The 15,003-nt window shown below is 38.3% G+C and overlaps 2 protein-coding genes across 3 annotated transcripts; one reads left to right on the top strand and one right to left on the bottom strand.

Moving 5' to 3' along the window:
- Positions 1–672: 672 nt before the first annotated feature.
- Positions 673–11,244, top strand: mpi (mannose phosphate isomerase). 2 transcript variants are annotated; one of them, XM_041796057.1, is made up of 8 exons: positions 673–690; positions 1,450–1,577; positions 2,828–3,028; positions 3,205–3,346; positions 3,474–3,653; positions 4,370–4,543; positions 4,947–5,155; positions 5,796–11,244. In XM_041796057.1, exons 1-8 carry the CDS (start codon positions 675–677, stop codon positions 6,012–6,014), a joined length of 1,269 nt encoding a protein of 422 aa, XP_041651991.1. In that variant the 5' UTR covers positions 673–674; the 3' UTR covers positions 6,015–11,244. The 2 variants fall into 2 exon arrangements, with proteins under 2 accessions (XP_041651991.1, XP_041651992.1); XM_041796058.1 differs by lacking the exon at positions 673–690 and adding an exon at positions 815–989.
- A 163-nt stretch (positions 11,245–11,407) lies between these two features.
- LOC121515281 lies at positions 11,408–14,226 on the bottom strand. The gene is made up of 3 exons (XM_041795973.1): positions 14,139–14,226; positions 13,969–14,064; positions 11,408–12,729 (listed from the first exon to the last, which is right to left on the bottom strand). The coding sequence occupies exons 1-3, from the start codon at positions 14,146–14,148 to the stop codon at positions 12,050–12,052; spliced, it is 786 nt and encodes a 261-aa protein (XP_041651907.1). The 5' UTR covers positions 14,149–14,226; the 3' UTR covers positions 11,408–12,049.
- Positions 14,227–15,003: the final 777 nt, after the last annotated feature.

The following is a 15,003-nucleotide window of genomic DNA, read 5'->3' as shown; positions in this document are numbered from 1 at the left end:
ACCACTACTTATACTACTACTACTATCGATCGTAATAATAAGTATGCAGAGTAGCCTATAGCCTATGAAGATGCACTGAGATTATTACTGAAAAAAAACAAGATGGTGCAGTGCAAGTGGGATGTTTGTAACTGCAGGAGTTAATACTCTACATGCTGTATTAAGAAATCTGGTGTATAGATTTATCTGCCAACTTGATTTCACTGGGAACACAATCATTTTGGCCCTGACTGATATCAGATACAGTACTTTTAGATTCATCATATTATGAAAATATGAGTACAGATGCCTCTTTTAAGTGTAAACTACTTTTTATGGTTTTGTACCAAATTGAATGTATGAACTTTTTTTTTCACTTTATGAAAACATGTCTTGTGCTGTCATTTTATGCGTTTTGTTGTTATTTTATCTGGACCTCGTGTCCGTAATAAAGTTTGAATTAAATAATAATTAATAATAATAATAATAAATGAATGAATATATGAATAAATAAATAAACAAATAAAGACATAGATAAATAAATAAATAAAGATTTTTTTATCGGCTTCTAATGATATAAATTATATATATTTTGCTATTTCAATCATGGAGGGAGATTTAACAAGCGAAAAAATCTACGTGGCTGTTGTTTGAGTCGTGACGTCACCTACGGTCTGACAGCCGACGTTGCAGCCATGGAGGAAGTAAGAGGTGAGTGGGATTTTCTCCTCCTTTAAGTGTTACAAATAACCCGTTTCTGTTGCAAATATCGAACCAGGAAGTGGTGCAGCGGTTTATTAACACGCCGTTATATCTGATAGTGGTTTTAGAAAACAACGGACCGAATATAATTGTTGTTGAGCATCCGTATCGTTATTTCAACCGGCGTTTTGCTTGTTGTAATGGGACGCGGATATTGTTTGAAGAAGCACCGTTGACGTAGCCAGTGATTCGAAATAACACGTATCTTGCATTTCTTGACGAACATTAAAAACGTCTGAAGCCACAAGGTAAGTGTAGCAATCCAATCTGGTGAACTGACTCAGTCCCTCGCAAATGTAAACCTGCTTACTGTGAGCGTTTCTGTCAATGAACGTTGCATCGTCAGCTGGCCGGTGTTCTGCCAAATAATGTATCCCCAGTGGAACCTGCCCCTCTGGTTTACTGCATAATGACTGTAAAATTAGGCAGGCTCTTTTTTTTATTATTATTTATCACTGTCAAAATATGCCACGCCTTTTTGAGCTAAGAAGCTTATAATGTGAACACACAATGTAGGGTATGCAGTGTGGAGGGTAGTACGTTTGGGTGATATTCGGATAGATCTAGCATTAAAGACACGTATCCAGATACATCATATGCCTATGTCACAGATTATGTTTTTATCAGTCCAAAGGTACTGTCGACCCTGTGTTAGTTTTCAGTTGCCTTTTGTATCAAGATTGCAAACTCGTTGTTTTCCCCCCACAGTTTTTCCCCTTACCTGTGCTGTGCAAAACTATGCGTGGGGGAAGATCGGTCAGGACAGCGAGGTGGCCAAACTGGTCATGGGTGGAGACCCACTTGCTGTCATAGAGGATGGCAAGCCCTATGCAGAGGTAAAGTCATTCCTATTTTAAATGACCAAGGGTCAAATAAGACTGGTCCTTGTGGCAGATACTTGAGCCCTATCAGTTACAGACGGGGTGTATTTTATCATCTTAAGACGTTTTACACAAAAAAAGGTGCCATTGAATTGTAGCATTTCCTGTAGATGTCCATTCTAAATGATGAAGAGGAATTCACTTGTACTGCATTTGCTCACTAGGCTACAATTTGTCTCTGCATTGCAGAATCTCAAAGATCTAAAAACTTTGCTCCCCGCACAAAGAAGCAGCATCCGTTCTGTATTTTTAGATTATTCGGGGCATAAAGTGTGGTGTTGTTCCTCTGTGTCTTGGCAGAGAGCCTTGCTCTTGTCATGCATTTCACAAGTCTTTCTTTATTTAGCTGCTGCAGGTCTGCAGGGTTTGTCCTGAAGGTCATCACTTACACTTATGGCAGTGGTGACATTTTCAAATACAGCAAGCCACATTAATGTCACATGTCATGGTTGGTCATATGAGCACTCATGGTTATCTTCAGAGGGTTATATAGAGGCTTAATATTACATTACAGCATATTATGTCACTGTTGAACACAGTTGAACAGGCGAAGCAGTCTGATTATATTTTTTATATTTTATCACCTTTGAAATATTTGATATCATGTTGTGTAAAACTTATGTTGTCCACAGTTATGCACAAGAGATAGGCTAACTTAAAGAGCTGTGTGCGTGTTTTAATCTTATTTTTAAGTAACCAAGACTGTAACTTGACCAGAACCTTAAAGCTGAATAAGGGAGCAAGTTAAAGTAAACCAGCCTGTACTGGAGAAGTTACTGGTTTTTGTGTTGCAGTCGCATTCAGTGTTTGTCCATCAACAAGTGTGTGCCCTTGACAGACAAAATCCTTCATTTACATTTAAAGCATTAGAGTAACCCTCTTATCCAGAGTGATTTACTGAGTGTGATGGTTTGGATTCCTCCCCTCTCACTGAGGAGAAACCACGTCAGATTAAAGGATTTGATGTATTGATTAAACGTACATGTCTGATAGTAAAATCTTTGTTACAAGAGAATAAAGAGGGGATTAAAAGTCTATTTTCAACTTTCAGTTTAAACTTTTAGTGGGGAATTCAATGTAGGTTTAATAAGGATTCAGAGGCCATCATTGGTTAATAATTAGGGCATTTCACATTAATTTCCTTATTTCCTACACCTGAGTAAGGTGAAGCACTTACTCAAAGTCATCTCTGCTATGTTTGCCAGCTGTGGATGGGTGCCCACCCGAAAGGCGATGCCCAGATCAAAGACAACAGGATTGCGCAGACCACGCTGGGCCAGTGGATCGCCCACTTCCCCGCCTGCTTGGGCTCCAAGGTCAAAGACACCTTCCATGGTCAGCTGCCCTTCCTCTTCAAAGTCCTCTCTGTCAATACAGCCCTGTCCATACAGGCTCATCCCAACAGAGTGAGTACACATACACCTACACAATGTTCAAATTCTGTGCAAGTGAATCATTACTCTGAAGAGGGAAATGATTTTATCATGGATTTTTTTTCAGTGCATAAAACAGTTTGATGTCTATCTCATATTCTCAGTCTGCCCTCTTTGTTAACCCTCTTTCTCTTTTATGGTTTGGTCAGGAGCTAGCTGCTCATCTCCATGCTCAGTTTCCGGAGCACTATCCCGACAACAACCACAAGCCAGAGATGGCGATTGCCCTCACCCGCTTCCAGGGCCTCTGTGGCTTCAGACCAGTGGAGGAAATCCTGGGATTCCTTAAATGTAAGTCTCAGATGATCAAAACATGCTTTAGACTGATTTATGACATTAATATATTTATATATGATGTATATATAGAACTGTGTACTGTAAGATAAATTCATATTTTGTGCATGTGTGAATCCATTAGCTGTGCCAGAGTTTCGTGCTCTGGTGGGCAGTGAGGCGGCAGAGGAGCTGCAAGGCTGCATGGGAGATGCAGTTCAGACGAGTCAGGTGCTGAAAAAGTGCTTCACCAGGATGATGAACTGTGAGAAGAAGGTGTTTGTAGATCAGCTGAACATGCTGGTCAAGAGAGTCACTGAAGAAGGTAAGGAAGAGGCTGAAATACGATATTAAGAGGCTTAAATAAGGGGGGGGAATCCAGTTTTATCAACAAAGGTTTTTTTTAATTAATCATGTCAAAAGAGCACCCAAGAGTCAGAAAAGTACAGCATATGTGTGTAGAAGTGATTCTTTTTGTTCCTGTATGTAATATTAGAGTCTTAAGTTATTTACACCATGAGTGGATTGTTCAATATGTTCACACAATCTTCAGTTTCATCATAGTATTTGGTCACTGATGCAAGCATGTTTAAAAGAAAGATACACAAGAGCTGACTCTGACCAAGTTATGAAACTTACTGAAGCACAAGTTTGCCTGAAAGACATCACAACAAATGGCAGCAACAGTCTACACAGCTTTACAAAGACAGATGAAGGCATCAAAAAGATGGAATCAGAAAATGTTTTATTAGCAGAAAAGGCAGCAAAATAATGATGTAAACTCACCCAAATCCTGCTGATATAAAGACACAAAATGCAGCTATTCCTAGTTGAAATGCTGACAGTGCTTCTCTAGCCTGTGTCTTCATGTCCCAGAGTCAGGGAGGGGATGGAAAGGAACCACAAGTTCTGGCCGAGTGTCTTTGTTTGCATACGGATAGAATGCACTGAAAATCACACCTTACTAATGCTAAAATATGTGAATTTGCTCTTTTGAAATGTTTCTTACAGATATCTTTTATGTGTTTATGTCTCATGCAGGTGCAGCAGGAAAGGACACATCCAGCAGTAATGGTGATCTGTTGCTCCGCTTACACTCCCAGTATCCTGGAGACATTGGCTGCTTCTCCATCTACTTCCTCAACTATTTGGTACTGGAACCAGGACAGGCCATGTTCCTTGGAGCCAATGAGCCTCATGCGTATATTTATGGAGGTCAGATAATGTTTTCTTTCATAAGATTAATCTAGCTCTTAAACAGGCAAAAAAATGACACTAAAATGGTTAGGTGTTCATCAGTTGTTTACACTGATACAGCCTCAGCATCCTTTAAGCATTCCTGTATGACAGAGTAGCAGCAGGCATTGAATGGATCATGTCCATTCATGTATCCATACTACAGTTAAATTTACAGCTGTTGCTGACTAGCCTTAAAAAAACACCATTAGCAATATTAAAAAGGACAAATGGAAGAGAAGAAATAACTCCTTTTATACTTTTAACATCTTACCTTCATTGCAGGTTATCTTACATTATTGGACTGTCTGTGGAGAATTGATTTCTCTACTTAAGAGACCCCACTACCCCAATCTAAAACATGCTTCTCTTCTCTGTTTAGACTGTATCGAGTGCATGGCATGCTCTGACAACACAGTGAGAGCTGGTCTAACACCAAAATACATCGATGTGAACACGCTGTGCGAGATGCTGAACTACACCCCGGCTCCTGCCAGCTCTAAAATCTTCCCATGTGTCCAAGATGCCTCAGACCCCTACGTGTCCCTCTACGATCCTCCAGTGCCAGATTTTACTGTCATGAGGATACAGGTAGGAAACTTTCACTAGGTTTTTATATCATGAATCCTAGTAATTTATACTGTCAATTTCAGATTGGGGTTAATTCTAAATCCTAGCAGTATTTCACGTAGTCATTAAAAATCCTGATAAATCGGTATCCCATCATAACAAAGTGAAAACAGACTTTTAGACATTTTTGCAAATGTAAAGAAAAAAAAACTTAAATATCACATTGACACAAGTATTCAGACCCTTTGCAAAAATACTTTAGCACAGGTTCCAGAAACAGGATTGTTGCAAGGCACAGATCTGGGGAAGGCTACAAAAGAAAAATCTGCTAAACCAAGGGTCCCAAGAGTACAGTGGCCTCTGAAATATAACCAGGACTCTTCCAAGAGCTGGTCGTCCAGCCAAACTTGGCAATCAGGGTAGAAGGCCCTTAGTAACAGAGGTGACTAAGAACCCAATGGTCACTCTGACTGAGCTCCAGAGATGATCTGGGCTTAATAGCAAAGCGGCTAGACAGAAGCCTCTCCTCAGAGCAAAACACATGAAAGTACAATTGGCTGTGCTCAATAAATATACCAATGCAAATAAGAGTACCATGAAAGAGCATAACCCAGTCACACAAGGTACCAGGTAACCTCATTCTGTCCTGTCTGTCCCCCAGGTCCCAGCCTCAGTGAAGCAGTACACCGTTGCTTCGGTCGACAGTGCCAGCATCCTCCTGGTCATTGATGGTGACGCCACAGCAACCTCTGTAGCTGCCCTCTCTGATGTCACACTGAGACGCGGCACTGTCCTGTTTGTTTCAGCCAACGAGAGCGTCTCCCTGCACATCACCTCCCCATCAGGGATGTCCATGTTCAGGGCGTGCTGCCTCCTGTAGCTGTGAGTCTGTCTGTCAGTGCGACAGCTCAAACCACCTGTGTTTGTTTTCCTCCGCTGTGACTCAGAAAGTTAGACAATGTGTTATGGATTGAGCCCAGTGTTCGTACCACTTTCTGAGGAGGTAGTACACTGGAAGTTTAAGACACAGAGTGTTGATGCCCGTCTGTGCCCGCTGCTCCCCCCTACCCAAAGTCTAAATATGCTGCCCTCAGCAGTGTTCCTTTAGTTTTTAAAATAAGCAGTTATCCACTACTGCTGGATTTTAACTGGTTTTAACTTTTTGTACCTGTAGTAGTGCACTAAAATCTTGTAGAAAACATGGATTGTGTGCGCATCCTAAATAATTTAAAGGTGCTGGCCGTGTACTAAGAATAAAAAGTAAAGATTGCAACAACACTGAACAAGAAACAGACTATAAATGTGGATGACACTTTTTAAATCATGTTAGCTTTTTATAAATCTTACAAAGTTGAATTGGGGCCACGCTAAAAAATAAAAAATCAAGTATGGGATAATTTTCATGAATATAACTTGAAACTTTGAGTTTACTGAGTTGTAAATTTTGGATAAACTAAACTCAGAATTTTTTAAAGTTTTACATTCTGACTTCACTTGAAACTTTGAAGTTTAGAAATGTCAGAAATTTATGGTGCTTTTATGTTTTAAATTCACAAGAAAATAATCTCTAAACACTGACTGGATTAGAGCCGCCCCCTTGGATGCTGTCAGTGTGTTATCTTCTGAATAACTCCAGTTTATTCTAGTTCCAGTCTCCTTCTTAGTCCAGACACAAATGACTATTTTATTTTTCAGGGCTAAAATCACAAGTATTTCCTTATTGCTCAGGCCCAGTAAAAGTGTAATTTGATATGGCTATAAACTGCAGTAGCCTACATGTGCAAGGCGAAAGTCCTCATCTGGTAAGATTTTCTTCCACATGAAAAGGCTGTTTTAACTTTTTATAGTCTCTCCCCTGAGTTTAGATTTTTGTACATTTAAACTCAAAATTATACTTTTTTTTCTCATAAATTAAGGATTTTTTCAGTGAGAAAGTTTTCATATGTTTATGAATTTTTAAACTAGATTTTTTCTTTGTCCTAAAAATGACTTGATAAACGCAAAAGTTATGTGTTTGGTTTCTTCCAAACTCAACAGAAAAGGACAGCTCTTTTTAATAATTTTTTTAGAGTGGCTCGAATTGGCCATTGTAGGTTCCTGATGAGGATCAAGGGATTGAAATGTTACAAAAAAGTATCTTACATTAAAGACAGTTTAGAGAACATGACATCATTACATAGCAGTTCTGGGGCCTCACCTCTTTAATAGTCAAATGTTCCCTTTTCCTAGATGACTAAGCAAATGAAACATGGTGCAAACAGTCAGGACATTTGTGTTTGGTAGATTATCTCTTTGTAACAATGCTTCTTGGCAATAAATCTAATACCACTGGGAAGCCTGTTTCTTTCCTTTTTGAATGGTGGAGTATGTGGGTAGCATCATGAAAGACTTGCCAACTCTTCTCTGCCAAACAGATTATTCTGTCATTGACTCTTGTTTGGTGTTTGGTTGATTGGATGACTCTGACCCAGTGATCCAACTGCCTTAGGCAGAATCTGGACTCCTCGCTGAACATACTGTCAGCACCTGGGGATACCAGAAGCTCAAAACAAGAGTCAATAGCAAAAGCGAAATAAGCTGTCTGGCATTGGTAGAGAAGATGGGGCAAATTTTTCATGGGTGCAACCCACATACTCAGCTCTGCTGCTCATCCCTCAAATGCATGTTCCTTACAAATGTGGCACTTTTTAAAAGGCAAACAGACTTTCCAACGATATAAGATTTATTGCTAAGAAGCACAAAGAAATAATCTACCAAACGCAAACCATTTTATGACATAATCTCCACAAAGCACTGAAAAATAACCAAACTCTTTAGTATACTTGGTAAACTTCACGCTCGGATGACAGTTTAATACTGTTGGGTCAAAACTAGCATATTAACTAAAAAATGCTTAAACTGAATTAGTTTTCTCAAAGTGTTGTTGTCATTTTTCCCATTTATTCCTACTACTGTACACCTACAGCCATACATTCTTGTCTTCAGGTCTGATTGACAGTAATTACGCACACAAACCGTGATGAATTCAAACTGCACTGCAGCAGGGTGGGGGATATGTTTACACTGGTGTAGTTCATTTCCACTCACTTCTTTGTACAACAGCACCACTGGGCACGTCTGTTATTTGAGCCAGCAGTTGTCTCTCTCCAGGGAGCAACTACCTGTTTAACGGTTTTGAGTTTAGCTTGCATAAGTACTGACCCACCACTGGGAAACATTACATTCTTAGTTTAAACAGTTGAGAGTATATAGTGTAATGCTGAGATGCCTGTGCATGTTTGATTCAGTGCAGTAATACAGGACAGGGTCTTCTATCGCGACTCTGGAAAGTGTTACTGCCTTTAACTGTTACCAGCGCATGTTTACAGTCTGGAAACTTCTCCTCAAAGTAGTGAACAGTCATAGAAATTCAAAAAACACAAAATAGAAGCAAGAAAGTAAAGGCCACTATCATCATCTCATTTAGCACGGCAATATGAGAACCAGGAATGCAACTTAAGAAAACTCTAACTTCTAGAGTTGTTCTGATACCAGTAATTTTATAGAAATGATTATGAAGCTGCCCGAAATGCTGTCAGTAGAAAGTTAAATCACTAATATGATACCATGACTATTAGCTGGACCATCTTGTTAAATCAGTTTATTTCTTCCTCTCTAAAACAGTAACCTGTGCAGCAATAACCTTTACTCACTATTTGTTTTATTAGTCAATCTTTTCAACTGCTGGCTAAAACAAATATTAAACAAACCTATCACATGACAGCAACCAATTTCAAGAAATCAAACAAGTTTTAATAATATCAAAGCCAATACACAGGGTTAGTGGTAAACGCCATAAAGTATATTGCTTTCACTTGAGAAGATAAATATTCTCTCTGTTTTTCTGAGATAATATGAGAATTAACTCAGAATGAGGAGGAAAAGTTTGACAAAAAAACTAAAAATCTACCCTTGTTTTCTAAATTAATGAGATGGATAATCTGTTTTAATAATAATATGATCCCCAAATCCATAATCAACCCCCTTGTTCCAAGGCGCACACACCCTGTACAGGTCACCAGCCAATGACAGGGCTGATATAATGAGACAAACAACCAGTCACGTTCACACTCACACATGCAGGCAGTTAAAGCTGAGGCCAGACTATTCAATCTATCTGGCTGTTACAACAGTTAGTGTGTCAGATTAGGTGATCACATGGCCGTACATTTGTTTTATATGGAAAAAGTAGCTCAATTCATTGCAAGAAAAGGAGGTAAATTAGTTGAAACATTGACCAAACATTTAAATTCACCCAATATCACAGTAAAACAGGGTAAAATAAAAGGTATCGATGCATGTCCACTAAGGACTTAGGGACTTTTTGCCCCCATTTTTTTACAGAAACCTATTTGCGACCCACTGAAAACTGCTCCATGACCCACTCTTGGGTCCCAACCCACCAGTTGAGAACCCCTGCTTTAGAGTGTTTTAAGAGCTGAAATTTGCTAATTTGTTCATCCTAAAATTTTAAATTGTGTTTTTAAGGACTGAGTTTTTAGTTATAAACTACAGTTTAATATGGTATCATCTAAAATTAATTTGTAAATATTGGCATATCGGGTATCAGCAAATACCCAATTGCATGCATCCCTACTAACGAGCATGTCTTCTGACTGTGGGAGGAAGCAGGAGTTGCTGTAAAGAATCCCCATTTGCACAGGGAGAACATGTAAACTTAAACTGTGGCAGTTGCTTTAACCGCTGCACCACCATGCAGCCCAGTTACCAGAACAAAACAGATGTTTTTATTTTCACAAGTGAATGCATTATGATTCCATAGTCAGTTATATAAAGTTGACTGAATTTATTGTAAGGTATCAAGAGAGGACTGTCTATTAAAGAGTTGGAATCAGGCTGTGGAACTGAAAATGATATCAGAACATCTCTACTGAAAAAACACTACAGCTGCTTGTAGACTTGAAACATTCACATCTTGTACAGTCTTGTGACAAAATGCTGCATTCAATTTTCTAGTGTTATAGCAACAAATGTCTGTATTTCTGACTATTTGGAGCCAAATTTTTCAGACTTTTGCATGTTTTAGTTTTTGTACTGATTCATCTATACTGAAAGAATTGATCTCTAAAGGAGCTCTGTATTATAAGGTTTCACTTGTACATTCTAACATCATAAGGTGAGCCATTTGTCTTCACAGTGAGACGTTTTTTTGGTAATCACTACCAAACATGTTGCCACAGAATTGTAACGCTGTTATCTCAGTTTGGTGCAAACTTCAGTGTAATCTTCCAGTTCATACCAGGGTCATATGGAATCTAATCAATCATCAAGTGGAGCTCACTGTTGTAACCATTTTTTTTAATGTAATCTTGAAGCAAATATTTGAGAATGAACGATCTATTAAGCTGCACACCAAGCAGTGAGTAAATATTTCTCTGAATAGTTTGACCTGAAATAGTGGCTAAAGTGAAATGAGCCGATGACCCCTGGTGATGCTTTTCCCTTTGTCATTAATGTATCAGTGATGAAGGTGGATCAATATGCTTGTCCTTAATATACATGCACTAAACCTTTATGATGTTTGTTGTTGTAAAGATTGTTGAATTTAAAGATTAACGGACAAAAGAAGGGAGTTTTAAGTTGAAGTAGCTGTGTTTTGGGAACCTTTAATCATTTTAGAGCCTCTGTTTTTTCAACTCACAACCTTCTTCTCTATTTTTCCATATATTAATAATGTTTTAATTTAGTCACAAAATCTCAGTCAGGTCATTTAATGTTTGATTTTAAGATCACAACTTTGTTACTGATCTTGTTTTATGTTGTCAGATTTAACTCTGTACTTCCAGGATTTTGCACAAAAATCCTTCTTTTTCTTCCATTTTAAACTTGTGTCCTTCAAGTGCACACCAATCTGAAGGCCACAAAGTTTTAACCTTAGTTTTATTTAACTGTAGTGAGGACTTTCTTTGGATATTTCCACAGAGAGGGCATGTTTCTAGTATTTTTGACTATGGTGATTATGTAGCCTGGGACTGCAGGGAACATGTGTATGTAGAAACGGTTTAATAAAGCCTTGGTCTGTTACTACACTGTGTGCTTTGTTTGTCATTAAATAACAGTAGACAAAAGGGTTTGGCATCATTTGTGTTTTTACTAATCCCATTGATAAATTTTTACTTTATAAATGGTGCTGGTGCCTAAACGGTGATCATTTTAAGAGGAAGAAAAGTCTGTTAAATCAGTGAGCAAATAAAAGCAGAGAAATAACCAGCATTTATCATCATCATATACTTTATTTATTAACATATTTACTTAAAAATGTGCAGCGCTCATTAGAACCTTGAGAGGAATTCAGGAAAGAAAATTTAAGTACAGATTTTCAGTGATAACTGAGAATAAAGATGAGAGATTTAGAGGAAAACAAGACACTGATATTTTAAATCTGATCATATTATCAGCAATTTGACCTCATATATAGAGGGCTAGCTCTTGGCTTTTTGTTTTATGAAGATGGATGCTCTGTCTCTTGTTTCTGAAATGATTTGTAAAAGGAAAAAAGAAACACAATGAGGCTCCATTTTGCAAGGTTTTGTACAGATTATAAACCCCAAATTGACAAAGCCATTCAGAGACTTCTAAAAAACATAAAGGCCATCACCACCTTTGTAAGTGCTGCATTTGACTTAAATAGAACTGTCTGCATTGTCACTTTATGAATTTTCTCACCACAAACCCTTGCTGGAATAACCCGTTTGCCTCTTTGTTCACTGCCTTCCTTTGAGCTTCAGTGAAGAGGGTGTTTGAGGTCATTTTTCTCCAGTCTTGTTTTATTTGTTACACCATTGACTGGGCTGTTAAAGGCTTCCAGTTGTCTGTGAAAGTATCAGGTGTTACTTCACCGCTGTATTAAAAGTTCTACAATCCAGCTGATTTTTCATCATGCTCGTCTGTCTTTCCATCTGTGAGCTTCACTGCCTGTTTGAAATGCTCCCACAGGGGGCGCTGTTGTGGAGGATTACAGGCCACTTTAGATTTAGCAGCTTTGACAGTAGGTTTGCTTTTCATGGTGTCCAGGGTAAATCTATGCTTACAGATCAACTCTGGTGTAGGATGAAGTACACTATACAGGGCCTGTAATGCCCGCACATCCTCCAAAGCATCATGGGCCTTGTAGTCCACCCCCAGCAACTCCCTGACCAGATTCTCCTGCCGAAAACTCTGGAGGTCCCGATCCTTCAGCATCTCCCGAGCCAGCTGCAGAGTGTCAACGCAGCCTGAGATAGAGGAGTCAAACTCTGCCCTGAGGTTCAGCTCGTCCAGAGCTCGAGCCAGCAGGCGGCAGTCAAAGCGACGAATGTTGTGGCCGATGACAAGCGGGCGTCCGAGCATTTGAAGGAAAGCTATGAAGGAGACGAGAACCTCTCTCAGGGAGTTGGTGAGGACGAGCTGGCGATGGAGGTAGAGTCTGTGCCTGCGGACCTTGAAGCCGGTAACTTTGGCTGCTCCTCGCTGCATCCGACAACGGGGGATGATGTAGAGGTTGAGCGAGTGACCTCCGCTCACAGCAGCCAGCTGGACGATCTCACAAGTCTGACCTGGAGGAGACAAAATAACCATCAGAGATAAGGCTTCAATTCATCATCTTCACATTTAAAAAAATAAATCAGCAATGATCAAACAAAAACACAAGACATATATGATCACACAAGCATTTACACCTGACATACTGCTCATGATACATACCTAAGATTTCACTTCTAGATACTGTCTTTATCAAATGTTATGGTGACCACAATCGTAAGGGCAGTATTTAGGTAGGTGTATTGGGTATTTGAAAGGGCTGACAATTTGAAAAATTAAGCATTTTTTTAGTTACACTGCAACTTTGATATGATTTGTGGTATTAAAGAGTGACCGTTTTCACATCATTCTTTATTTAATGAAAAAAACTAGTGATTATTGAAAAAGTGTAAACATGATTGATGAGTAGGCTATGTTTCTTTTTTTAATTTTTGCACAAAGAGAGATAAGATTGTCACGTCTGTGTATAAAATGTGTGCCATGTCATCTCTGCTGCTAATTATTTGAATAAAAATGGTACTTGAAACCGATCTTTAGCACACATTTCACCTTAAAGAGACATTCATCTCCTGAAATTTGAAAACTGCAAAGGGTCATATTGTGTTTCCAATAAAATTTTGATTAATTGCCCAGACCTAGTTTTGGATGGGTATATATAATATTTGATGTTTAAATGAAGTTTGATGATTGCTATGATAATGATAGCATTTACAAACCATATTTTTACCTCACAAAGAAAAGTGCTTTGATGAAAAATAGGAATAGGGGAAATTAAACTAAATCATAAACTCCATTGCACTAACAACACTCTTATTGTTGCTTTTATCATTACTCATTTTTTAAAAGTTCTTTTGTTTGAAATGTGTTTTTACAGTTGCCTTACTATAACTTTTATTAACTGTTTGAGCCTCGTCAAAAGAGAATTTCTGCCTTCATTAGTCCAAAAAGATAATTTGAAACCAGATTTGTCTTATAGAAACATGACATACGTATTATCTAGTTTTAACTATCAGGGGAACCCAGCTAGCTGGTCTCTTTCCTAATCAGTTTATCACCAATAGTCACAGATGACGGTACAGCCAAACATACTCTTATTTTGAAGGAGCCGCTCACTGTCAGTTTAAAGACCCAGACCCCGAAAACATGGAAAAACAAAACTTGCATTCACAAAATCATAAATAAAGCTAAAAAATGACTGGCTGTGTAAGATTTTTGTCACTTTAGGTCATATAACATCACAAAACAAGTCTTACCGAGTCCAGTCGTCTCCAAGTCAAAGAAAACCAGCGACTGTTGACAATTTCCAGCTCCGTCCGGTTCTGAGTTTTGCATCCCGACACGACCACAGCCTCGATAAAATACATCAAATCATACATTAAAACAACATAAAAACAAACACAGAATGGGGACAATTCTGAAGTACCGAGCTTCATGCCTCTTCACAGCGTTGTATTCTATGTTGATTTTCCCTCCGTATCTTTCGAAAGGTTTTTTATATTCGCACATGCGCAGTAACAGAAGTTCCTCTTCTTCTGATAAATATCAACCTATCACAGTTGTCATTCGCAGACTGTTGCCACCCAAAGGAAATAAATGAAACAACAAGGAAGCGGTGCTAAATGAACAGGTTAATCAACCGATTTGGGGATATAATACTAACATTATTGAGAGAAGGAGAGGAATTAGAAAAAATAGTTTATCACCAAAGCATTTTAGACTGTGATTATTACCTGCCATTCAAAAAGACATCTGTTACCAACTCATTTACTGTGCAAATCCACATGTATTTAATAAAAAATGTATATTCTCAATTTTTTAAAAGTTCCCCTGTATGAATCAGTTTTTGTAGTAGGATAACGTCTATACTATTAAGGCAGCATTGCTTAGAATAACAAAGGCTCTGTCTTTACTTTTTTTTTCTTTTTGTGTGTGTGTGTGTGTGTGTTTATTTGGGATTTAATCCTGTGAATCAAAAAATAAACATTTTGAAGAAGTTACACCTGGAAACATGTACAACCCATCCAAAAAACAAACAAACAAAAAAAAAACAACAAAAAAAACAAAAAACAAAAACAAAACAAAACAAAAAAAAAAAAAAACAAGGAAACAAACAAAAAAAACAAAGTTTTCTTGTCATATTTGAGATTATTGATTTTTTTATGAGAAGTTTGAGGTCATTTTTCTCCAGTCATGTTTTATCTGTTACATCATGAACCAGGCTGTTGAAGGCTTACAGAGAGACTCTTATGTTGCATCATGCTAACAAGTTAAAGCTAAATGTCTGTAAC

Source organism: Cheilinus undulatus, linkage group 9, assembly GCF_018320785.1.
Source record: "Cheilinus undulatus linkage group 9, ASM1832078v1, whole genome shotgun sequence".
Lineage (NCBI taxonomy): Eukaryota > Metazoa > Chordata > Actinopteri > Labriformes > Labridae > Cheilinus > Cheilinus undulatus.
The sequence above is the reverse complement of the archived record's forward strand: the minus strand, read 5'-3'. Positions and strand labels throughout refer to the sequence as shown.

Coding starts and splice junctions, on each gene's coding strand:
- mpi (XM_041796057.1), top strand. Junction 1,578..2,827: donor ATGGCAAGCCCTATGCAGAG/GTAAAGTCATTC, acceptor TATGTTTGCCAG/CTGTGGATGGGTGCCCACCC. Junction 3,654..4,369: donor CAAGAGAGTCACTGAAGAAG/GTAAGGAAGAGG, acceptor TGTCTCATGCAG/GTGCAGCAGGAAAGGACACA.
- LOC121515281 (XM_041795973.1), bottom strand. Junction 12,730..13,968: donor CTTGGAGACGACTGGACTCG/GTAAGACTTGTT, acceptor TGTCTCCTCCAG/GTCAGACTTGTGAGATCGTC.